This window comes from Tympanuchus pallidicinctus, unplaced genomic scaffold, assembly GCF_026119805.1.
Source record: "Tympanuchus pallidicinctus isolate F22 unplaced genomic scaffold, pur_lepc_1.0 scaffold3, whole genome shotgun sequence".
NCBI classification, from domain to species: Eukaryota; Metazoa; Chordata; class Aves; order Galliformes; family Phasianidae; genus Tympanuchus; species Tympanuchus pallidicinctus.
In genome coordinates this window covers 47558213-47585112 of record NW_026294747.1, presented here as the reverse complement: position 1 = coordinate 47585112, position 26900 = coordinate 47558213, and the positions used below count along the sequence as shown (strand labels likewise).

The following is a 26900-nucleotide window of genomic DNA, read 5'->3' as shown; positions in this document are numbered from 1 at the left end:
AGCTGCTTTGTACAGTGCCACATAAAGAGACAAAAACTACAGTAGAGATGACCTTCAGTGTAGTATAGAGGTATATTTAGAAGAGTTGCACTCCCACTGAGATACGACCGCTCAGATCAGTGTAAAACCAGCTGTGGGATGCTGACATGAGGAAGGGTGCTGTATGGTGCTATGTGAGCATGCTGCATTCTCCATCCAGTCGCAGCACACCCACGTGCCTTGTGAACATTATTGCTGTTTCAGAGGATGCAGGGCTGGCTCCAGCTCTGACTTTCTGGAACAGACATAATCAGGACAGCTAACTTTCACCGTGCACCATCCTTGCTGCCAGCAGATTTTCTAACACATGCTCAGCCACAGCAGCAGCCAGATTTTGACTCCCCCAGTATTGCCATGCATGTATCAAGATAAATTCAGCTAAGGTGTAACCTCAGGAACGTCACCATGCTAAGAACAGAAATTAAGTGGGCCACAGTACAGATGAAAGCATTTTACCAGGAGGGAAAAATAAATGTGATGCATTTCTCTGACAATTAATAGCTACTAACAGAAAAACATTGGAAGTATTCCAGTAAATTCAAGTTTATGAGAAAAAAGAAAAAAGAATATTGATTTTTAAAGAATAATTTTCAAATGCTATTAATGATAAAATGTTCTTTTGTTTTACAGTTCACAAAAATAACCCTGGGCCAAAGGAGGTGGAGCTTAAGAGATTGATTTCATTGAAGCAGATGGAGCATCAGTTTGAAAGCTGGCCTTACAACTTTCCTTCTTCGAGAGAGTAGCAAAAGAGTAATACAAAAGGGAAGCTTTGTATAAATGCAGTGCGTCTGATACAGATGAAGAAAAGTTTTGAAACAGCTCTGACGACACACAGAAATAAAGTGGCACCTATGACACAGCATGATTTACATAGATAACCTCATTAGAACATGAGTAAATTTTAGATACTTTCATCCCATAATTATCTACAGGACATCCACAATTTTTAACTTAGAAAGAAACAAGGAAAAAAAAAAAACAATCACAAGTTCATAATAAGACAGTTATATTTGTGGTTTTCATTTCAATTTTGATGGAAACGTAGTAGTTCTCTTTCTAGTAGTGCTCTTTCTATTGTAAGATGTGTTTTTGTCTTTTCCACCAACCATTGCAGTAGGAAATGTCTGTCTTCCAACAACTTGCCCTGAAAGGCAGCCTTACTTTTGAAGTGAAATGTCAAGGGACTGGAGAAGGCTAAAATTGGTTTTCTATGCGCACTGCTGTGTTGTGAAACTCTGCCCCCCCACTTCCCTTGCTTCTGTGCAATCCCTTCACTGCCACACTCCCTTTGTCCATTCTCACAACCAGGCCTGGAGGGTTTTGCTTTCCACGTCTAGAGCCAGGTGCACTGGCAAGTCCAATACATTACTCAGTCACCGAACTTCCCTGCAAATCTGGCAGTTTGCTAAGGTACATCAGTTACACCATACACACTGTTGCTTAGGAGGATTTGCCTATTCATAGCACATCATTAGCATTTTCTGGAAGTTTGATGGGTTTTTTTGGAAATGTTTTCAGCACAGCAGAGAGTATACCAAATTGTTCAACAAATTTTGAGAACTGGGACAGCTGGAGTCTATGATTCTGTGATTTGTAATTAAACAACTGCAGTATAACTGTATCGTTCTATGTGAACACATACAAATTGAACACTGAATTCTTTCTTCTCCTCCTATAAAAAACCGTGGCGATGGGTAGGTGGAAAAAGCAGATCAAGAAAACAAAGGCTCCTAATATTTGGCTCATCCAACACCTTAACAACCGCAGTGAACAACCATTCTTTAATTCTGGTAGCTCTTTCCAGACATTCCTTCTGCATTGGAAACATCTGATGATTTTCCATAATACCCCCTTCTATCTATGCCTTTTCCACACCCACCTCTTTTTTTTGTTTTTTTCCTAAGATGTCTTTCTGCCCATCTCAGACACTGACTTTTCAGCCACAACACACCAAATCCAGTTTCTGGTGTGGTCACATCACAATCATAAAATCATAGAATCACAGAGTATCCTGGGTTGGAAGGGATCCCGTCAATCCCATCCCCTGGTTTGGTGCTCTCAACCTCCCTAACTAATGAATATTGAAGGTTTCCATCAAGATAAGTTTAAGTACAACTTTAAGAGATCAAAATGAAAAATGAAAAGCTGAGAAAGAGAAGGACAACTGCAGCATCATTGTGAGGTTTGTAGATAAAACCTAAAATGATAAAAATCTGTTGTTGTAGGGGTTATAATTCCTTCTTCCGAAAAGGGAAAAACTTAACCTGACCCTATGAAAAGCAGTTCTCCTGATGGAATTTTAATCCTTCCATGTAGAATGTCCTCTCTTCATGGACTTCCTTGCTGCTCTGCATGTTGGTTACTGCTGCCTCAAACACTGTCACAGAGAGCACTGTGCTTCCAAGGAAGCAGGGACTCTACTGTCAGCAATTCCTGTTTAGATATGAAGCCTTTCCAGGTGCACAAAGATCTTCCAGAGATTTTACCTTTGGGTGTGAGTGAGAACAAACTACTACCTGGCCTACATAGCCTCAAGCTTTCTGTTCTGTCTAAATTAACTTGAGACCATCACTGTAACAATCCCATAACAGCTTCCAGAAAAAGAGAAGGGGAAGCAAAAAGGAGGATCTTTCTTCTTCTCCCAAATGCGCACACAAATCCCAACATCCATCCAGCAATACTCCTCGTTGTTGGCCCTCTCACAGACACAGTAGGGGAGTGCTTTCAATGATTTGCCTCTTGGCTACTGTGCTACAGCCTTTGCTTGATAAGAGCCTGTCAAAGAAGCAGGTTGTAAAGACCTCAGCATCAACACAGGACAAATGGCTGGACTAGCTGGGACATGAGAGACAACTTGAGGTGAGATTAATTTACTCCAAACCCTTATACAGGTAAGTGGCAAGGCTAGAGTAAGACCCAGATGCATCTCTTCTCACCCATTTCAAACACATCACAACCCTTATCTGAAGCCTCACTCTAAGCCACAGACAGCTACATACGGAAAAAGAAGAAAGAAAAGCAGTACTACAACAGTAATAGCAGGAGACAACTGCCATCTCCAAGCTGCTCAGAGTGCAAATTTTCACCATGTGCACACTGCAGGTCCAAACAATGCACCGTTGTGAAAAGCAAAACATTTGTTTTAAAATCAATGCTCAGGATTAAATCCCAGTCAAATCTGACAAATAACAGCTTATTTGGGAACTCTGATTTATTTCTTAGGGATTAATGACACTTGAAAGCAAACACACCACTGCACTACAGCAAAAAACTGGAAGGAGAAATCAACACGTACTGGTGATTCATTTGTCTCACTTAACAGCAACAAAAAAATATTGAACAATTCTGGATCAACCCAATCAAAACCATCATTTTGGGCTATAACATTTTGTTCGGATTAAACTACAAACTAAGCACTGCTTTCCAGTGGATTCTTTAAAACTGCTTTTCTAATAAAAGCAAGGGTTGGTTTCATAAGGGGATTTGTGGCTGTGATTTCACAACTCCTGTGGAAGCTGCCTTGGGTCTGCACTGCAGATCTGGGCCCAGCCACCCCTCCTCCTCATCAGGACGTATCCTGGGGGCAGTGCAGGGCCACCGTGCACACACACATCCCCATGCGTGTTCCTGGTTATGCATGCACAAGTGGTAAACATACAGATTGATGAGTACCACTGATTTTAATTAGGATTCCAATCAGAAAGATTAATTAAAACAAGGTTTCCTGCACTATTTCCATAAGTGCAAACCAAAATGCTTTGGTTTCTTTTAAGCTGTTCTCCCAGAGGAAACTTGTACTGGTTAGCAGAATCTGGGTGCTGTTTGATGTGAGCAGGATGCATTATTCATTATCTAAATGCACTAAGTGATTACACAGATTAAATGTAACTTTATTCCAAATTGTAATTTTTACACTAACTTAGGCAAATGCAAGTGATGTGCATTTACTGGATTTTTTTTTCTGGTTTTGATTTGCCATACAGCCTCGCAATGTAAATTTGAATTTCAAGTGACAGCATACAAAAATAAGCTTATATACATACCTCCTCTAGTGCTATCTAAAAGATAATGCAAAATAGAGATCAAGTATCATCTGCCATCACAATGAGCTGACAGACTCTAATCTTATCTCCTCCGTAGCTTTAGAATTAACAGATCTCTTTGATTATACTTTTATTCATAATTAGAACACCAGAAGGAACCAGGAAAAAAAAAAATTAAAAACATTCTGCTTTCTCTGTTTAGTTTCACATTTTAAACTCCCATTATTAAACTGATGCAGGTGAACTGACTGAAATGAATGCAGCCCCCTCTGAACTTCTGCAGGAAGAAGTAAGCATAGTTTAACAAGTAAATATGAACTACTTTCAGACTCTTCCAATGAGCAGACAGTCTTTGTACCTTTGGCAGCATGGGCTGAAGTATTCTTACATGAAGGTAGGTTTTCATAATGTCTTCAAAAGATAGAAAAAAAACCAAACACACGCTTTCACACAACCAAAGAGCTGTAGCATACAATGACAAAGTTTTATACTAAAAAAATATAAAACGGGTTTTATACAGTCAGTGCCTTCTCTGTATCTGTGGCTTATCAATGGTGAAACCCTATGTTTTCCTGGTACAGAGGATTCTCTACCACTTCTCCAGCACAGAATTTCCATATGACTTAGTATATGTTGAACAAAAGCCTTCTCTCTTGTTTCAGAATGAGACCAAAACGCGACACTCATTTCCATAATTCACATTTACAAAGGCACGGATTTCCCATTTTAGTCACGATCTGCCACCTGATGTCCCTCCTAACCAAATATCAACCAAAGAACCTTTTTCCTAGGTTAGAAGCTGCTCAAACATGCACTGACGTGACATTAAAGAATTATTTCAACATCTGTAGCAACACTCCAAGGAGAGATTTCATTTCTCACTTCTCCTACCCCTTCCAAACAGCAGTCAGATTAATAGCACAAAGCAGAAAGCAAATCAAGGCACCTGACCAGCATAGTATGGATGAAGTACAATGGTTTCACTATAAAACAAATAAGACAGTAGGCAGACAGTGGAAATTATATTTTAAGGCCTGGAGGTAGAATACAGCTATTTAGAGGGTTTCATTTGGAGTAGTAATGCTGGACAGAAGCCAAGCTTGTGGAGAAAGAAAATTCATAGCCATGCCTCCTTGGGCCATCACCAACTGCCTCCCCCAAAGACCTGCTGGTCATTCAGAAACTGGCCCTCACCCTCCCCTTTTTCTGCCATATCCTGGCCCTGAGAAATGCAGCATGCTTTGGTGACATGATGTTCTCTCCAGTCAGGGATGATCACAAAGAACATACTGTGGCCTTTCAAACAAGGAAGTTTCCCCAGGGAAGATAAGAGCAGTTGTAAACTATCAGCTCTTTGCATGCTCCATCTTTATGTAAGTACTCCTGATGCAGAAAGCTGGCTGCACTTCAGGACTGATTCCAGCAGAAAATCCCTGAAAAACCTAACAGGCAGAAATTTTCCTTTCAGATCCATTGAAGGCAGAAAACAATCTAATAACAGATTCCTCAGCCTATAGTTGTTCCAACTCCCCCTGTTCCTACTGTGCCTCATATTTCAAATCCCTTTTTAAACAGAAGTGCTATTTGCTTAGAGTCTTCATTTTAACCAAGCCTGCTGAGTATGGCATTAATAATATTGTACTAACAGAGACACCAGGATAATACAAACAATTATAAACACTGCTCTTGAGTTACTCTAGCCAAGGGAGCAACATGTTTGTAGGCTCGTTCCCTGCAACATGGAGGGAGAAGATCGGGACAAGGAGGATGGAGAAGGGGACAAGAAGGGAACAGTGCTTGTTAGAAAGAAAACAAGTTTTGTTTGTTTATTTAATCTGGTTGTCCTGGGCCAAACCCAGCAGAAGCTAGCCAGCTTGCATTAGCTAAGCATCCAACCCACTGCATTTGGGGATTGTGGTTTCATTTCTAGAGGTCTTAAAGACACCTGCTGGAGCTCTCTGCTAGTGTGGCCAAACATTGCGTATGGCTGAAAATATGCTTTGTCTATTTAAGTGAGGCATTAACAGGCTGCAGGGCTTGAGGACCGATGTCAACAGCATCGAATCTGTTTACATAGACAACAGGTGCAAGGGAAGCATGGGTGCTTTCCTCTCTCAGCACAAAGCAAGCACTGGCAGCAGAAGGAAAGGAAAAACCCAGAGGAGAAGCATGACAGATAGGCCAGGAAGGAACAATTTCAGCCTCCCTTTCCCACTCTTTGCTGTCTGAGGACAAGATCCCACAGGCACTTTTAAATGAGATAAGAGACAGTGCTTTTTGGCATTAAGATGTTGTCAACTGGTGCATTTTTAGGAAGTATGTTAGCACGGGAATCTCCTTCACAGAATCACCCGGGTTGGAAGGGACCTCAAGGATCATGTAATTCCTGGCATCTCTTCTGCTCCACAGCCCACACTGCAGCCATGCTGCTCACAAAGCAGCTGCGAGACCCCGAGCTGTGAGGAGCCCTGCAGTACAGCTGTGCAGGCAAGAGGGGTACAGCCCAGCTGTAGGGAGGTGTGAAACAGGGAGCCAGAGCATGAGTCATGTTCCCTGTGCATGCTGCACACCAGGGACACAGCCTGGTCTTGTTTCTTCTAACTACTGCATTCACAGGCCAGATGATGTGTTTGGGAGGAAATGAAAGACGACTCATCTTGCCATGGAGATTTTGTGAGTTTAGTTCATGCCTCCATTTGGAACAAAACAAGTCCTAAAAGACATAAGTCCTCCAAATCTTGTTCTTGTTTGACACAAAGCCAAGGAGACTCCAGTGCCACAGATGGCAAATTGGTGACAAGTAACAACAGCAGTGGGTGAATGCTGGTTCAAATATCCACAGAGGTGATGAGTTCCAGAACAGAAGCACAGAGGTTATGTGCATGTGTCCTCACATCACCAAACAGAATTCACACAGGACTCTAAAACACATTACAGCAAGAATATGAATAGATGTTTAAATAGACTGTTGTTGTGTAGTACATCTCACAAATCTAATCTCAAGTAACTAATACTGCAGAAAGCTTGCAGTAGCATCAGACATAGCATTTAATAGTCAATTTGTGAAAGCTATCAGTTTCTTCTCCCTTTTTGGATGTTCTCAGCTAGCGTTTCACATGAACACTCAGGTCCTGTTCCTGTGTCTGCCTATATTCACTTTCATCTGTGACCATATGGACACCCCTGTCTGCCTCCCACTCCTCTCACCTATCACAACACTAAAATTGCCAGGGTGTTTTTTACTCAAAGTATTGGACTACAGCAGACGTACAGCTGTGAAAGTAAACACAAAATGCCATCAAGCCTCTGGATGGGGCAGATGTGCTTACCTGCCATCTGCCATCAACTTGATCATCACAGTGAACTTCACCAGCCAGTCTTTGGAGCTGGCTAATCAGATCTGATTCATGAAGCAGGACCCCAAACAAGAAATCAAAACTGTCCAAGGAAAGAGTAATTTTAGACATTGGCTAAATTCGTTTTGATAAAGTACTGAAGATGTGTTGTGAATATTATCATAAAGCTTTTAAGCATGTTTTCACTTGAATTATGCACACAAGTCCTTTGTTAAACTGGGCTCCATGCCCTGATTTGAATCCAGCTCTTCTCACCTAGTACTGAGTTCATGGAGACCAACCTATCTGCTGAAAAGCAAGATTAGCAGCAGCAAGATATGCAAAAGGAGTGTCATATCTCCAACTTCACAAGGACACAGGAGACAAATTCATTAGTGTAAGAGAGGCTGAAATACAACTGTTATTGAGGCAGAGTAAAACAAAAAAAAAAATTAACAGTAAAAAGAGAAATTCATTTGCAAGTCAAGAAATCCTTAGTTAAACTTCTGCTGTGCCTCGTGAGGACGTTTGTAAGAATATCACAGTAGTAGTAATGATTACTTTTAAGTAGGATATGTCAGACACTCATTTAGATACATCTACAGTTAAGGAGTTGATACAAAGTCTGCTGAAGCAAGGGGATTCAAGAAGAGTCTTAGAAACCCAACTTTAGATACTTGTTAAAAAAAAAGTTTTACAGATTATTAGTGATCTGTGACTGAATACAGCTAATAGGAACTGGTTTCCCAAGTTATATTTATCTGAAGAATCTTTCGGATTTAAATGCTCATACAGTGGCAATAATGTTATCCAGCTTTGGCAGAACACAGAATGACTAAAATTAGGTTTGCAAACATGCACTAAGAGACACAAGGCTTTGCATGACTCATCTACTTCTCTAAGAGCCTCCTTGATAGACTAATGGAATCCTCAGCAAGGATAATAATTTTCTCAATAAAGGCAAGAGATTTAAAGCAACCTTGTTACGAGCAATAAGAAGATACTGTATTTGCCCTCAGGTACCTCATTCATTTTCAAGACATCTAGCAATAGAAAAGCTTTTATCTGGAAAAAGTTCTTTTAAGTATTTTCCTGGAAAGGTAGTTAAATCTGAATGAGCATGTTAAACTCTATATATCCTCACCTCCTGCCACAGGTGGACTTTACTGGGAAGTTATATTATAAAGAATGACAAGTGAATATGCAAGCAACTTCATCCAGGAGGGGCAATTCAAAAGAAAAATTCTTAAGTATAAGCTATTTTCTGAAGGAGAACGTCTTAACCTTAGGATGGTTGTACCAGTAGAGATCACAGCATTTCTCCAGGGGAGTCTCGTTATCCTCGTTTTGCAGACAGGAAATCTGTTCTGGCCAATATCACCCAGAGCCAGCAAAGAACTAGGTAACCTCAAGGCCTTGCTCCCAACCTACTCATCACATCCCACCATTTCCTTTCTGAAATCCATCCTGACTCTAGGTCTCTACAACTATGTGGGAGGAAATGAGAATAAATCCAACAATGTCTGGCATTAAGACGCTGAAAGTTTTCAGATCGTTGCTTTCTACCTTCCTCCTTCTACCTCAAAGATGATCTCCTACATACCATACATGCCTTATCCTCTCCAAACACTGCTGTAAGACACAACACTGCCAGAGAAAGGATCTTCTTATCAGTGCCTGCAAGCATGCAGACTGCCTGGCAGACAGATTGCAAGAACCCAAGAACCTCAGACTCAGGCTTTCTAAAAAACCTGACCATTTAATCAAAACAACACTGGGTGATGGACATCACTGTAGAAAACAAATTATTGCACAAGACAAGGACTGCAGAAGGACAAATATTGCACCTCTCAACTAAAAGCATGACTTCAAGTTGTTTGCACGCAACTCAGTTAAAATTCACCCAGCACTGATAAAGCTGGTACTAAGTTCAGCTTTTTCTGGATCCTATCTGTTGTCCAGAATTTTGTAGTCCCTGCACAGCCCTCTGCTGATATGAACCGTTAGACAAAGATCTACTGGTATATAGGCCACCATATCCCCAGTGATAGGTGGATCAGCTGACCAACTTCAGGTCTCACTAGCCCTTCTGAATGATAGAAAGTTGATGGGCAGAGAAGGGAGGCAGAAATGACAGTCAAGGGGCTAAAAGTTATGAAATGATAGCTGAGAGAGCTCCAGGCAGAATTAAAAATCATCTCAATCATCAAAGAAGGAAATCTTACAGGCTGAGACAGGAGAGGCCAGAGAATAAGAGATAGAATGGTTTCCCACCATCAGAGATACTAAACTTTTCATGCCCCTTATAAATTTATGGCTAGAAAGAAAGATTAGGTCTTTATTCAAGACACCAGCAAAACTGGGTAGCCAGCAGAGAAGATGGGAAAACATTATTGCTTCAACCACTCCAGTATCCATAGTCCTCCCTTTCTTTCAGGACTTTAGGTGCCTTCTGTGAGGATTTATCATCTCAGGGCCAACGCAACACAAAACTGCCCTGGTTTTTGTACCTACAGGGCAGGCTAAAAGAAGAGCTTCTAATGCTGGAGGTTGCAGTAGACAATGTGTCTGTATAAAGCAGGGGAGGGGAAAACGAAGGAAATTTATTATTTAACTGGTTTAGCTGGTGTAACTGGAGACACCAGGATGCTTGTTATTGTTGTAGGAATATGAAAAAGTTACAAATCATTCGCCTTCCCACTTCACACCCAGAAATACAATAGTACCAACATTTCAGTTACTGGAAATAACTCCATTTTCTCTGCAAGCAAAAAGTCAAGAAACTTGGCATTTTTAAAAATGAAAGCTGAGATTAGATTTGTCATTTAGAAGCTTCCAAAACTGGCAGGCCCTAGGCCAGGGCCTTTTCAGTCTGAGAGAGAAGCTATACATGTTCAAATAAATTAAGTACAGGAAACTTGCATAAGAATACCTCCTCTTCTTTGTCAAGGAGAGAAAGCCCAATACTTCTATGCTTCACTGGTCAGGCACTCAGGAAGATGCTTAAAACACTATAATCAAAAGGCCAGGCTTCACAAGGAAATGCACTGAGGCAGATGGTCTCCATTCCGGCTTAAGAATTCAACTTTTCCCATGCCTTAGAAAAGCAGCACCCTGACAAAAGCATGTTAACATTCTTATATTTCTTCTCTTAGATCTCTTCACAACCCTTCTTAAGTCTTTCTTAAAATCTTTTTGCATAGCCACCATCGTTTCAGTTGCAAACTTATATAGCAGGCTCACAGAGAGGAATTGGGTCTACTAAGCCAATAAATACATCATTTCTTTTATAAGCAAATGCAAGACAAGAGCATTTTCTGCTAGAAAGAAGGATCTGTCGTTAAGCACCTTTTGAACACATGCTTCTGGAAGCAAAATATGCGCTACTATAATTACGGGTAGGGTGCTTAACTAAATATTTTTTCATCAGCCATTCATTTTAAAATGAAAATCTGTTGCCACATTATGCCATTTTAATATTGGAACACCCTCAACTAGAACATCTGTGTGCTTAACCAGCTGCTTTAAACAACTGCCTTCTTTAAAGTGAAGTCAAACAGATAATGTGTTTTATTACAGTCAACTTCCACTGTGGAGATTATTCTCTCTCATGCCTTAGTTCTCAAGAAGAAAACTAACATTTTATCTCCAAATATAAAAAACAACAACAAAAATACATTTAGTAAAGGGACAGCAACCAGCATCTTACAACTGTGATAAAAACATAGTAACATTAAGAATGATTTCCATATTCATCTGCTCAATATTTGATTGCAGTTGTAACAGCCAAATTCTGTCACCCTGCAACTGCCTAGAGCAAAGGAAGAAGAGATGAGCCCCTGGGACACGTAGGTAACTGTAGCCATGAACTCAACACAGGCTTGGTTGTTGCACCTACTAACTTAGGATATTTATATTCACATTCAAAGCATAGCAGCAACGCTCAGTGCAGTGAGATGCAAAAGCTTAGTCAGGTACAAGAAGGGATATGGGATTTCTTCTCCCAGCGCTCAACTTTTAAAAGTTAAAATATATCAGTTATCCTTATGAAAAGGTTTCAAAATGTAAACAGAATGTAATGGGCCCACTTGGCCAAGTTTTCAGAACTCACAAGCTATGCCCAAGCACCATACTTAAGCTTTTTGCTTTCGTTATTCCCTGCTGTTTCACTGCTTACTGAATCATAAGCTTGACCCAAGAAGGAAGCAGTACTGTGCACAGAGGAGATCTACAGCTAAAATGAAATGCAACAATTTAAGACATGACAAAACAATATCAACTGAATCATAGAGATTATCTTCTTGGAGGGAATTTTCAGTTTTTGAGAAATACTGCAGCAGTGAAACTAAGCTGGTGTAGGATGCCACTTAAAACAAAACACCTAAAAAAATCCAAAAGGCTTAAAAAAAAAAAAAAGTCAGCCATCCCAGGTTTATTAGTTAAAGTATTTCAAAACAAAAGATCATAACAGATGACAACTACAGATTGACAATGTAAGTCACAGATCAGAGATTCAGTGCACACTAACATACTTACGTTTGTGTTTCAGGTATTCACTACACTCAGAACCATATTAAAACCTCTGCAATTCTTTCTACAATTTCTCCAGCACCCCAACAGGCACATAGATAGATCATGAAGGAAGCTGTTCTCAGAGTCTTCCACTTATGGATATGTTTTACTACCCAGGCACAAGAAGCTCTTTGGACTTTTAATTACACCCTTCCTTTGGAAAGCTTCACGACACTCCATGCAGACATTTCAGTGGTTTGGCTGCTGTTGGAAGTCCCACATAGAGACTTTAGCCAAAGCACAAAAAGTGCTGCCAAGGTACATCATAGAACTTAGCATACAGGGAAGGCTTTTATAAATATGATGTATGAATACATAAGGACATGAAGGGCTGTTGTAAAATATGTTGGCATAGATTAAAAAGAGAATATTGATGTAGAATTACTTAGTTTATGTCTGTAAAGACAGACTTCAGATGGCTGTGTAAGTACCACAGGCACTGCATTATCAATGTATTTCAAGAATTTAAGGTAAACCGAAGAACACGGACATTTTGGAAGATGATGTGTCAGAGAAATAAAGTACAGCTAGATGTTCTCTACAAGGGGTGCAATCAGAGCTGTGTGAAGCACCCCATGCAACACTGAACCTATTCAATATTCTGCTTGTACCTGAATCACAAACCAACTTATCTCGACTAACACCATATTTTACAAAGATTCTTATTTACTCCATCTCTTGAAATTTAAAGATGCACTCAAGCAGTAAACCAAATTCAAATCAGTGATCTCTCTTAAAGTCAACGAGACAGTATCTGGATTGTTCCCATATTTGTATTCTAAAACTGAAGTTAAAGCTAATGAAAGTTAAATTAATGGCCTAATGATCGAGGAAAAGCAATGAGAAAATGAAAGTGCTACATGCAGAACATTCAGAGAACTAGATCATCAGCAAGCAATACCCCTATAAGCAGCTGATTTAGGCAGAGACTTTATACCATACTGTTTGCTGTCCTCAGTTTGTCCTTGGTGCAGGTACTTCCAAAACCCATCAAAAACAGAACAAGTCACCCTTAGCTGCTTGACAACAGCCCTATCAGGCTTGAGTTGTCAGCGTGGGGAGAATCCACAATTTTTTTCTAATGTCTTTCTTTGCACACACTTCCTCTTTCTTTTAATAACCTCCTACGCTGTAAACTGTGAGAATACATTAATTCCTAATTTCTGTGTAGCAAGAAGTCTAGTGCTGGCAGCAAGTATCTTCAACCAGATCAGCTGCAAAATCCCACTATGAAAAAGGTAAACTGCTGTAAGCCACGGTCTGGACCAGCTGACATATCAGAGTTGCTGACGCTATCTGTTTGGAGTTCTGCTTCACCTCACCCAGCCCAGACAACCTGTAAATTTTGGTTCTTCGTCCAGGCTCCCTTAAAACTTGAAGAAATAGAAGTGCTTGTAGAGCATGCTTCATCTGCTTTTAAAGTAAGCAGCTAAAACAGGTCAGATGAATCACACTAGCAGCAGCTTTTACTCTTCATTGATTACACAAGGAGTCAATAGGGACCAGGTGAGATTGTAGACATTCTGAGTTAGGGAAAACGAAGCCCATCTCAGACAGCTGCACAACTGCTTCCACAACACTGCTTATCCTCTCATGGCTGAAGCTGAAAGTGCAGCTGTTTTCCACTGCAGAAAAAAGTCAGAAGTCAAAAGGTGAAGTCAGCGAACCTTCTAGAGACTGATCTCAAATTTGAGTTTCCAACAAAACAAGGTCTTTCCTTCTAATATCTGAATTAAAATTTGGATTGAAAGTTTGAGTAACGACTTCTATTCCCAGAACTATATCTAATTCAGAATCATGAATTAAAAAACCAATGGCATGTCATTTAACTTTAGTTTTCCTACTAACTACAAAGTAGGGATAGTTATAATAATCACAAAAAGGCTTGGATTGGAAGCGACCTCAAGGATCACAGGCAGGGCTACCAACCTCCAGATCGGGTGCTAGACCAGGTTGCCTAGGGCCCCATCCAACCTGGTCTTGAACACCTCCAGGGAAGGAGCATCCACCACCTCTGGGCAGCTGTTCCAGAACATCACCACACTTCCCCCTGACATCCAATCTAAACCTTCCCTGCTTGAGCTTAAAAATCATTCCTCTTTGTGCTGTCATTGTCCCCCTTGTAAACAGTTTATTCCCCTCCTGTTTATTATCCCCTTTTAAATACCGGAAGGCTGCACCGCTGTCTCCTCGCAGCCTTCTCTTCTCTAGGCTGAACAAGCCCAGCTCTCTCAGCCTGACTTCATAGGAGAGGTGCTCCAGCCCTGTGATCCTGCAGGAACACTGCCTTCATTGATTAACATCTTTATAGTGTACTGGGACTCCAGGGCCCCTCATCAAAACAGAGATATTATTAACTAGTATATAAACGCTATCATGATTACCACTATAATAACTGATATTTACTTTTTAAACAGCTAAAATTAATTTGCCTGTAACTTTTTTTGGATAATACTCACTGGTATTTATATCCTAATTTCCCTGTGATTTGTGTCTTCTGATCTGACACATGACAAGTTCACCACCACGTTCCCTTTTCTGTTGTCTAAATCATGTATAATGCAAAACATTTATTTTTTTTTTAACATCTGCTTAATATGACTGTATATAAATAAAAATATTTATAAAAGCCCACACATTCTGCCATTAAATTCACCAGACAAATAGATTTGAGTTTCAGCAATGCAAACAAACCTACAGGCTTTTGCCAAGTCTAATGGACAAATATGAATAATTCCTGCCTAGAAGCCACACTTGAATCACTGCAGACAGTTACTTGGGCTGGAAACCACAGCAAAGCATCACTGTCTCCACCTTTCATTTCACAAATTCCACCAAGGAAATACTCAGGAAAATGCTTGCATTATACAAATGCCTGCATTTTAACCTGAAAAACAGCTTCCATTTACAGTAGGAATACACACATGAATATATAGGCACATAAATATATATGAATATATACACTGTATCATGCTACAGAGAGGAAGCATCCTTGCCTCAGTGAGACCCACTGCATCCATGTTCACAACCCAAAGCAGCGTGCCCAGTGCCCACAGACACGTATGTCATGTCTGGTAGCATCTGCTTTAAATCTCAGCATTAGAGACAAATCCTTGTTTTCCTAGCTCAGGCATCACAGTCATATTTGATCCCCTCTCAAGGTTACAGAGATTTTGGGTCTGCACACTAAGCACTGACTATAGAAACAAATGACTTACTCTGGCCTGTATTTCTGACTGAAGAGCTCCCAGGACAAATGCAGCCTTCCTGATATACAGCAAGCCCTGGTGCAAGAGGCTGCAATTCCTGCACAGCCAGACCTGTTCACCATCTCTATCCCTACCCACCTGAATTTGCTTGGTCATCAAAGTAAAACTCAAAGTGACAAGCAACACCTGCTTCCACAGCTGTTTTCCACAGCCAGCTACATCTAATCTTTGCTTCATTGCCTCTTTTAAAGCTTAATAATGGTTTCAGTGAGCATTCTCACTCAGATTTCTGACTTCTTTACTTAATATTGCCACAGTTGGACTCAGACATCTGAAGGAATCTATGGTTTAAGTAACCCATTCAGCATAGAAAGCCCTGGAAACACGCTTTCTGTCAGTCATCATTTTAAACCAAGAGCACAAGCTGCTGTACAGTGTGTAATTTTCCACTGTAGCAACGCAATGGCAGGGTTTTGCTTTTCCTGCATTGCATTTTCTTAAATACAGCTCCTCTACCAGATGGGCTCCATAAAGTATAAAACAGGATGTGTGTGTCAGTGCATACTTAAGATCAAAATTTCTATTTGTGGTACACACCAAGAGACTCTGTGTCATCCTTTTAAAGTACTAAGAAACAACTACAAGACCTGATTGAGTTCTGAGACCAGTTATTTGAATCTACATACACGTAATTTGCAGATAAAGAGTTTAAAACCTTGGAAGTTCTGAGGATGCACCAGAAATGTTTATCTGGCATGGTGCAGCCAGCTGTTTGCTCTGCATGGATCAAACCCATACGAAGGAAACTGGTGGGGATGCTTCCACCAGAACAAACCAGGAAAGCCAAGCAAAACACATTCCACGCCTCAGAAGCCAAATCGCATATCTACAGGGAGAAACACTCCATGTCTGACCCCTTGCTCTCCCCTCGCCCACACACACAAGGGCAGCCAACTGAAATCCTGAGTGTTTGGCAATGGGAGCTGCCCTGACGTCACACGACGTGGCTGGGCTCAGAGAGGACGTGGGATGCTGCTGGGACTGAGCTGCACAGAGCTCGTACCCACAGACACCCACAGGCAACTCTCACATCAAAGACATGGACGTGATCACTTTTGGGGGCAGAGAACTCTATCTAAATGTGAGTAACTGGAGCTCGGAACTGAAGTGATGACAAGTGCACAGCTTCCCCCTCTGAGCATCACCACTCTTCCACAGGCCTCAGTGCCAGGAAGCCGCATCGTATTTCAGGATTGATTTTTCTCTTACTTCAACCTTCAAAGCCAGGATGTTGCTACATCTTTGTCAGCAATGTCAGAGTTTTCCGCACTAAATCAGACAATTTTTTCATGTTAAATTATCTAGATACCTTACATACGCAGTACCCTGAGGATTCATACTCTTCACTTTCTTCTGTAATCAGATGTTTTCTTTCTCCTCCTTCTCACTTTGCACTTCAGAAATAGTTTAAATAAATGCATGTCTCTATTTAATGAGCCTGTTCTGTCTGAGCACCTTTGGAAATTACCGTTAGTTATCTGCACCAGCTAAAAATGACTACAGGGGACCTACTGATATGAATGCACTACTTGTTATTAGTGCCAACAGCCTTGCCTGACAGCACAATGATGTCTCTGAAGTGTGATCTTTTCTTAAGGTTTGTGTTTTTTCCTCCAGCCTTGGTAGCACTAAGCACTTAGGATTCATACATCATTTGCTATTTTTCTTGCAACATAAGTGTCCCAGTACCATAACAGAATCAGCCCAGTTGCACCACATAACACAATTACATTTGACTCAAAGGCCTGCCTTGTTTGATTTTAAGCATGGTGATGCTCGGGCTGCATTCCCTGTTTTCAAAGGATAATGCAGTCATCTGGTATAACTGGGACATGCATTTATTTCTGCTCAAGTGGTACTGTAACTGCGTGCGACCTACAGCATAGGCTCTAGGCAGAAACCTCCTTCACCGGTGACAAAGTCACCAACAAAACATGCACATTTCTTCTGCTCTGACAGAGTTCTTCTAGGTTATACGTGAATTCTTCCTGACTTTGTCCTTCCTGCACATACTTCTAAAAAGGCTTTGACCATCACTGCCTACCTATACCTATCCATCCGTTGCAAACATTTACTGATACATCTCAGTATTGTAAAAACACACAGGGGATGATTTACCTCGCCAACTTCAGAGGCTTCCTACTGAAGAATTCTACATCAATCTTATTTTCCTGCAACCTGATGCTCTGAAAAATCATGGATGTAAGAAAAATAGCAGCTTTTAAGTACGATAGCATCATAATGCTCACTCTCTCCATTCTGCAATGCACAGAGATGATTGTAGAATCAGATTTTCCACATTATTTAGCATTCAGATACAGATTTTCAAGTAATTAAAACATTCCACACGTATATGAATATTTAAATACAAAGGCTAGTCTTCTTTGTAAACAGCATCCAGCTGATCCTGCTCCCTAGAATAAGAGCACCTACATGCTCTTGTGAATATCTGATCCACACAAAATGATTTTTTGCTTGATTTTTGAAAAATCCTCCCTCAATTAAAAGGACATGACTTTGATCTCAAATAATTTATAATGGACTTTCAAAAGAGTCTTACCTGTTGTGAACATTTTAACCTAGCTTTATAATAAACAGCCCCTTGCTAACGAGCAGCAAATCTGTGACAGTTGGACAGAGCAGCATCAACTCCATGAACTGCAGTTCATAGGAAACAACATGAAAAACTGCTGTCTTATCAAGCAAAGATGCTCTGTGGAGAAACAAATTATTTCTGCATACCTTTCATTAGATCAGTTCTTACGGTCAGAATTAAGGACGCACCTTTAGATACAAAAACTCTCTTCAGTTTGAAGCACAAGTTTCAATCATTTATTTTCCTAAAGTTTATCTTTTTCTCCTTTTATTTCCTTAAAACTTGTTTCTTTTCCCCCCTCTTTTCCATCTTTCCCCAGACAGATTTAATGTGAAGTTAGTTTAATGGGAATGTTTTACAACATTGCTAAAATTTGATACATTAATAAAAAGCTGAAGTCTAACTTCAAAGAATTATCTTTCTTCTGGGTGGTTTAGTAAGAGGCATTTCCTTTCTCTTCATACACTGCCTCATTTGCACCTTTAGTCTGCAGCAGCTACAACAGCACTATGACAGCATGCTTTACATAGGTAATTCCATGAATACAGTCCAATCTCTCTTGCCTTGCAGGTACGTGCTAAGATTCTTTGCTAGGATGTGGACAATCCAGATTTAAACTCGTGTGATCCTAAGAACAGGTTTTCATCCCACATCACCCAGAATCAGGCAAAGTAGAATTTTAAGTGAGTCTTCATAACCAGAAACTACATGTGGACACCACGCTACTTGAACAACTTAAATGGAAAACACTTGTGCTTCAATTTCTATCAATTGAGAAGAATCACAGCGTGTATTTTCACCAAAGTGGAGCGGAGAGTTTTTGTTCTCATTTATTTTCAGATTCAAACCTTCAGCTCTACTTCCATGGCCAGATCCATCATCTCTGAGCCTTGTCCTGCTGTCAGCTTTGCCAGGCCGTTACCTCCAAACCTCACAGCACTTTGCCTCACACTGCCTATTGCCTGGGAAAGTTTTCCTCAGCATCCCCCTCACCCAGGTTCTTTCATCTCTCAAAAAGTACTTCTAGTAATGAAGCATCAGCTCTCTTGACATATTTTCCCTCATACACAGTGTCTTCTCCACCTGTAGCTGATAAACATGAAACTTGCAAGGATAGGGTACAAACTGATGGAACATCTATAGGAAAAAAGGCAAGTGGGAACCCAGGCACCTGTGGTGTCAACATGGTTGACTCAGAGCTGGGACTAGGCACCTCAGGAAGGCACCAGCACAGCAAAACCAAGCACTCACCCTTAAGAAGCTGGCACTGCCAGTAAGAGATGGGCAGCAGCTGTTTAACATACAAAATAAACTTCAAAAGATAGAAAAAGTGCTTCAAAGCTTTAAATACTCTACACTGAAGGCTAAACAGAGGAAGTAGGAGAGAGAATGACTTTTCCTAGTGAATTCCCACAGGTGGTTTTAAAAGTTATCATTGATTTTGTTCTTTAAAGGAACCATCTGTACTTGCATGTTTGTTTTCATCTTAAAGATTGACATCAACTTCCATGTGTCTTGATAACTGGTTTCAGTTCTGAAACCTGTGTCTGAATCCTTGCTAACCAGAACCATCCACTGCTTGTTTGTAGACATTACAAGAATGGCTTTAAAAAAAACAATGAGGACGAGGGTCTGAAGACGTATACTGGATGAGGATATGAGATGAGAGAGACTACAGAAGAATGCAAAATACCAGGTTGTCACATCTACCTGGCAAAGGGAGCAGAGAGAAAATTTCTTGTTCTTGCAGATGCTTTACATTGCAGTAGATGGTGAGTGACCCATCCAGGTGTTTGGCACTAAACTGCTCCACGGGTTGCATGGCTGGACTAGGGAAAAGACAGGAGCACAGCATTCTTCCCCAGACAGCCCCATGCTTTGGGACTACACACACGTCCCACACAATTTGATTTTGATGCATCTGGAATTTACCTCCTACCGTACACTCTGAAGCTCCTCCAACCCAATAAATTACGAGAATAGTATATGCTTATTGTCATTCCCAGCAACAGAATTCTTACAATACTTCCTTAGAAGTATTCCTCTCCTCTTCAAATGTATCAGTGTTGAACCAAGGAAATACATGGCAACTGCAAAGTCAGTTGTCACAGGGAAAAATATGTCAGCAAAAACATTTGATTCAATCTGCTGTGTAAAGAAGCAACATTTCCTCAGGGCTTTTGCCTTGTGTGGATAAATAACAACTGTCCAAAAATCAAGTATCTAAAATCAATTCTGACTAACAAAGGGCAAATTTCAGGCAATTACCTTCACGCACAAAAAAGAAATAATCCTAACTGGTTCTTTTTTCCTTTTTAATTTGGCATCCTTGTCACAAACTTAGGTGTGAACTCTCGCATGAAGAAAGATGCAAAAGAGCATTACAGATCTTACAGCTGTAACCCTCTGGGCACGTGTATTTTCCCTGGTGAGTTGCATCATGTGGAATATTCACATGCACAACATGAACAACTCACCAGTCTCTGTGTGTAATCAAAAGCCTCTGTCCCAATGATGTATTTTTGTTAAGTTTTGCATTCAATTTTGCTGCATTGGCACAAGGACAAAATAAATGCACACTAGTAGCTAGTTTGCTGGAGGTCTGCTTGCTGAGCAAGTGGCAATGCAGCAAGCCTGCAGTTTCCCTTGGCTGGTAAAGCTGAGCTGTCTTCATCCAGCTTTTAGGTTCACACATTGGTGGTTGTTTATTAAGTCCCCACTGGATATGTTGAACATGGCACTGCATGCAGTAAGTTCAGCAATGCAGGGTAGCAGGAGCTGAGACACTGCAAGCAATTACATGCTGCCCAAACACTATCCCTGGATTTTCTCCATTTTAAACTTGTTTGCACCATCACGTTTAATGCCTTTTGACTTCAGTAACAGTTATGCCCTGATTCTTCCACACTCCTGACAGAAAAGACTAACTGCACTATTTGGTGCGTTTTTCCCTGTCTGCGCCATCCCAGCTGGAGGTCAGAGCTGCTGACTTGGGACCATGATTTGTTTCACCCCTCCATAGTGCTGCAACCCCCATCACCCTTCTCCACAAAGCCACACTTTTGTAGCAGCTGAAATCTCCTTTGGCCAGTCTCCTGCTGCTTCTTGTTCATCAATATGGTCATATTTCTTGCAGACCTTATTTCCTTTAAGGAACAATTGGTGACACAAGTAAATCTTTTTGAGTGCTTCACCTACAGCTTCAAAAAGTTGCTTGACTACTCCGACTACAGCTGCACTTCCGAAAATTAGGACTATTCAAGCAGCCTCCTTTTTTGGAGTGTTCAGCAGGAAAAGGCACAGAAGAAAGGCCTGCAATCCTTCAGAGCAGCAGCCTTTTTTCATTTCTATAAATGGTTTTGCTAGTTCTCTGGGGCAGGGGAAAGGAGAAGCCTCCTGGCTCTGAGTTTTACCCCCGGGGAGTTACCACCCGAGTGCTGCTGCCTCTTTGGGGATCATCAGGTTAAAGGTTCTGTACCCACTGTGGAAAGGCAGAATTATGGCACTGAAATGCTTTATGTTCATTTTGACTTTGCATCAGCAGATTTTGCTTCCTCTGCTCATAGCCAGCTACGTCGAAAGCCTCATTTTCCTTTTTTGTAGCATTCTCAGGTTTGCTCAGTGGATGGGGGAATAGAAGATGCAGTTAAAAATACTGCGATGCTGTGGTGGGCGGTGTATCAGAAATAGACAGACAGTGGCTCACTGCAAAGAATACCAAGTAATATCTCACAAAGATAAAGGCATGGCAACAAAAGAAAAAAATTGCATTTGTGTTCTGCTGCTGAAGAGCTGAACCTGGACAGAGCACAACTGAGAAAAGTACAACTTGTGGCCAAGTGGGCAACACCTCCTTTTGGCTTCACAGGCAAAGACCTATTACAACTTCAGTTGTCGTCAGCAGGAGATGATAAAAACACGGCTAGTGAGCAGTGTTATCTCCAGTCATAAGCAAAACATATGCCAGGCATGGGGTTCTGCAAAGACAGCACAGAAACTCAGCATGGAAATGGATGCAAGGATGCAACTGGTATCTTGCACAATCCAGCTGCCTCCACAAACCAAGAACCAGCTTTGCTCCTTTCACCCTCACTTCAAAATCAATTGCAGTTTTTCTGGAGCTATTAGGCACTTCCCAAGAGCCAGATAAACCCATCTTTACTGTTACAAGGAGCTACAAGGTCATTAAGTGGATTTACTCCCTTTTTTTCTCCAAGGCTTAAGTCCCTGTTCATTCAACAGCAACCACAGGGGCAACACTCCATCCTAGAGGGCTTTCACAAGCAGCACACTGGGGTTATTCCATCCGTTCCCGTGGGACTTTCCTGCAGAGAAAACCAGTGGCTGCTTAACACTCAGCACAAATACTCCAGCACCATTTAGCCAGGAACTGAAGAATGCTGCATCAAACTGAAATTGCTGGGAAATACTGGACAGACAGACTGAGAAGGCATCTCTTGCGCTGGGGTACCAAAAGCCCCACTACCCATCCAATCCTATGGCTTTTTGAGACCCAGCCCAGAAGGCCAACTGTACCCTGGGCTGCATCAAGAGCAGCGGCCAACAGGGCAATGGTAGACATTATCCCGCTTTGCTCAGCCTTCCTGCGGCCCCCATCTGGAGTACTGCATTCAGGCCTGGAGCCCCCAGCTTATGGAAGAGGTGGAGGTGGCCACTAAGATGATTAGAGAACTGAAGCACCTTTCCTGTGAAGAAAGGTTGAGAGAGTTGGGCTTGTTCAGCTTGGAGAAGAGAAGGTTCCAAAGAAACCTCATTGAAGCCTTCCAGTACTTAAAAGGAGCTTATAAACATGAGGGAAATCAACTTCTTACATGATCTGATGGCAATAGAAACAGTCTTAAACTAAAAGTGGGGAGATTTAGATTAGATGTTCTGAGGTAATTTTCACTCCAAGGGTGGCGAGACGCTGGCACTGCTGCCCAGAAAGCTGTGGGTGCCCCAACCCTGAAGGTGCCCAAAGCCAGGCTGGATGTGGCCCTCAGCTGGTGGGAAATGTCCCCGCCCATGGCTGGGGATTGGAACTGTTTGGTCTTCGAGTTCCCTTCCAACCCAGGCAATTCTGAGCCTATGGTTCTGTGACATATAGATTTAGGCTCCCATGGGTAGGCAGACATACATGGGTGGCCATCTCCCCAGCCCTGGATGCTTAGTTACCCTGACTGGGTGGGTGCACTGAAGGATGCAGGCAAGTGTGCTTCTGCAAGAAGCACGTAAGTACCCATTTGCAGGTCACAGTCAGGCTGCTGGGCAGGGTAGGTGAGGGTAAGTTTACAGTTCGTCCATAGGGGAAAATGTCACCAGTAAAATGCAAGGATCTTCCAAGCACAAGGGGCCATTAGCCCAGAGAAGAGTGCCATCTACTGATCCACCAGCTTTGCATCCATGAGCATGGGGAGAGACTTCCACCCCACTGCTCAACTTGACCAACCTTGTTTTTCTTTATCTTTCAAGATAAGCTTTGATCCCATCGAAGCATAACATAGCCACTGGCATGGGAATAATCATACCGTAAAAAACCCATCAACATGCAAACACAACCTTAACAAAACACCACTGAAATGCCAAATAAAACAAATGCCATTTAAATGCTGCTGTACAGAAACCACAGCCTTAACAGTGTGAAAGATTAAAAAGAAAAGGTCCAGCATTCTGCACATTAAATGTTAACACTGTTTTCAAAGCAAGTCTAAGAGAAGACAAGTAATTTAATAAGCCTAATGGGTGTGCAATTGGCATTTGACCATTCTTGTCATAAAAGTAGGTGTCTTCCTGGCATGAGATGTGTAGGAACAACACTGAAAGACAGCTGAGGCTTTTAAAACAGAATTTTTAAAAATAACATCCTTCCCACTCCCCTCCCAGGGGTAGATTTATTGAGAGTTCCACTCTGTTAAGAAAAGGATCAATTGGATGAAACACAAATAACTGTGGGCATAGTAAGTGGCACAGTAAGTTTGGAGCCCATTTGCAGCTTAATTTATTGCCAACAATCAGTGATGTCAAGCTTTCAACCATCTCCTGACAGCCCTATGACAACTGCAGTTACACAGCATTATCTGGTTTTCCAGTAAAATCTTTTCACTCAGCATCACATTGCATCTCACAACAGGAGAAGCATGCTCCGCGAGCCTCTCCCCTCAGCATTTATGGATGGAATCAGAACACCTCAGAGGCTCCTGCAATTACTTTTACTGCTTTTGACACTACTCACTTCCACAAAGAACTGATCAGTAAAATATGAAAAAAAGGGAAATTGCCAATATATTAAATGATCTAACAAAAGAGAGAAGTAATATCAATAATATATTGTTTGATGCTAGCAAGTTTAATTTTAAAATATTTGGTATAGAGTGTTCTTTGTATATACAAAGACAAACCATCCTCTCATCTAGTTACATACGTGGTCAAACAATCTCTTTTCAAAACTGAAAAGAATAGAATGTGACACATGATGATGATGATATTCAGTCACACCAACGTATAATGAGATGATCCCTAATGCTGCTACAACACTGACACCATCTTACCCAGAAATTTTACAACACAACTTATGAGAACACACTGAGCCAAACAAATTAAAAAAGAAAAAAAGAATGACACTCCTTACTTTGCAACTAGAAAACAGATTTTTTATTTATTTATTTTTAGTCCAATAATGTTTTACTGCAGAAAAATTAATCAATTTCTGGAGAAATTCTGTTTCATGCCTTCAAATACTTGTTACAGTTTTAAGAGACCTCAATACTTGCCTAAGCACAGAGTTATATTGGAGATGGGGGGGGCCAAAGCAATGCTGAGCAAAACCAGTAACAAATAAAAGGTGCTAATTTTATACTCTAACAAACCCCATTGCTCAAATGTTTGCAAACATGAAACCAAACAAATTCAACCATATCTTTATTTTAAACAAAATTCATATGGAATTCTGCAACTACAAGATTATGACAAACAGACACGTATACTCTGCAGCAGCATAAAATATAATCCTATATACAGTCCAAGCATCAATTTTCTCTATCACAATCAGGATTTTATCTCAAAGGAGCATCTGTCAGATTCTCAGGAACCAAAAATAGCAAAGACCCTTTTAAACAGAACAGTTTCTGGTTTATATTTATAACTGCACTGCACTTGCTGCTCCTGGCTGCACGGCTATGAAATCTGTGCACGATACATTCAATTACTCAGCTTTGCACTTCATCATGCGGTTAGCTACCGTTACCTGCATCTTACCCTTCAAGCACTTCTCCCCATGCACAGGGTAAAGGTTTAAAACGCAAGAAACATTCGCACATTGAAGAACTAACTGTAGAGCTGACTGACATTACACAGCAAAAACCTGGTGAGAACAAAAACCGAGCACACTGATGTATAAAACAGAGAGCCTACCTGAATTCTTCAAATGCATACATGGCCTAGTAACTACACAAATGCTCTGAAATTTAAAAATAATCTTCTTTACGTGCAGGAAAACCATTTAGTTTGTCAAACTGCAGCAAAATGCATAACGATGAGACAGAATATTTGAAATATTCTGAAGAGAAAGGGTATGCAGATACTGGCCTGCAGCCTACAGCTCAGCCAGCTGCTGACAAGCAGCAGCTAACAGGGAAAGGCGATAGAGTACCATGTGATCATTCCTGCAAGTCTGATTAATGCAGTATACTCCAAGAATACAGGCTGATATCTTTATTATTCAAGCCAAATAAGTCAAATACTGTACATGACAGGCTAAATTATCATCCGCATGCCACATCAAAATCAGTAAACACAAGTAGAGGACGACAGAAAACTAAATATATATCGTAACCCAAGAGATTAATCAGGCCCATTCAAGCCGATTTTCTTACCTTGTAGTGATATTTTATTCTGTGCTTTTATTCATATTAACCACCAATGATGCAACAAAAGGCTGCAGCCACCAACCTCCCCTTCCATGAAAGCCAGAACATTTTAAAGGAGTTTATCTACTAGTAATCATTTCCTCTGTAGTCTATCCCCAACCAGTTTAACTCCTTCGGCCCTGAATTCATTGCCGTCAGTGCCATTTGCACTACCGCGTGGGCTTTTCTTGTTCTGCAGGGTTAACACTCACAACCCACCGCCGTGCCATGGAATGAAGCTGGCTAAGAGCCATCTCTGCCAGGCAGAGGAAGGGCAAGGGGAGTGAGGAAAGTTCAGGATTTCGTGGCATTGCGGTAGGCAAAGGAAGCTCCAGCTGCCTAGCAACAGCGCACGCAATCTCCACGGCAACAGAGCAGTAAGGCTCCCGGTGCAGGGGACCAGGGCTTGGGGTGCAGCCTGTGCCCACTGCCCTGAGCACAGTCCATTCTGCTGGCTTTGGATTGCATGGGTCCTTATGCATGGGGAGACCTCAGCAGCCCCAAACAGGCACAGCGATACGTTAGGAGGGATGCAGAAAGATTTTGTCATGCCGTTGTGCACACTAGGGTAAACCTCTGCATCTCTGTAAGGGAGCCAAGATTTAAGGATGCCAGGTTAGGCCAGGCAGAAAGGGAATGGGCTGCTGGCTGGAGAGCAGGCTAAGGGAGGGGAGCACTGGAAATGATGGAGAGGCAGATTCTGGGAAAACCACTTCTCACTTGGGAGGGAAAGATGGTGAGGCACTGCCTGGGAAATGCAAGAGCAGGCAGTGCCTCTGGGCTACTCCCACCCCTTTTTCCTTCCCCTTTATAGCTACGGCTCATTCCCAGTACAAGAAAACATTCTCGCACAGAGGGGTTTGGTTGATGTATGAAACACCCACCCAGACCCAACCACAACTCTTAAAGAGCCTCCAGTCACCCTGCTTGAGGACAGCAGTTGTCCCACCAAGCTTTGGGATTCTGAGAATGGTAGAACACAGGCAGCAATGTCACCACAAAGCAGCAACCTGTGACAGAATCACAGAATGGCCAGAGTTGGAAGGGACCTCAAGGATCATGAACCTCCAACCCCCCTGCCACATGCAGGGCCACCAACCTCCACGTTTAATGCTAAACCAGGCTGCCCAGGGCTCCAT

At 41.5% G+C, this 26900-nt stretch overlaps 1 protein-coding gene across 4 annotated transcripts in view; it reads right to left on the bottom strand.

Annotated features, from left to right (window-relative positions):
- The window catches only part of EVL (Enah/Vasp-like), a 128362-nt gene that overhangs the window by 82383 nt on the left and 19079 nt on the right, over positions 1 to 26900 (bottom strand). For 2 of the 4 annotated variants that reach the window (XM_052693240.1, XM_052693245.1), the window contains exon 1: positions 15211 to 15338. The exons of 1 other annotated variant lie outside the window; for it this stretch is intronic. In XM_052693240.1, the coding sequence (XP_052549200.1) occupies positions 15211 to 15323 (113 nt within the window). In that variant the 5' untranslated portion in view covers positions 15324 to 15338. Of the gene's footprint in view, positions 1 to 15210; positions 15339 to 25267; positions 25465 to 26900 lie in introns of those variants that run through there. One more of the 4 variants, XM_052693242.1, reaches the window with a different exon arrangement.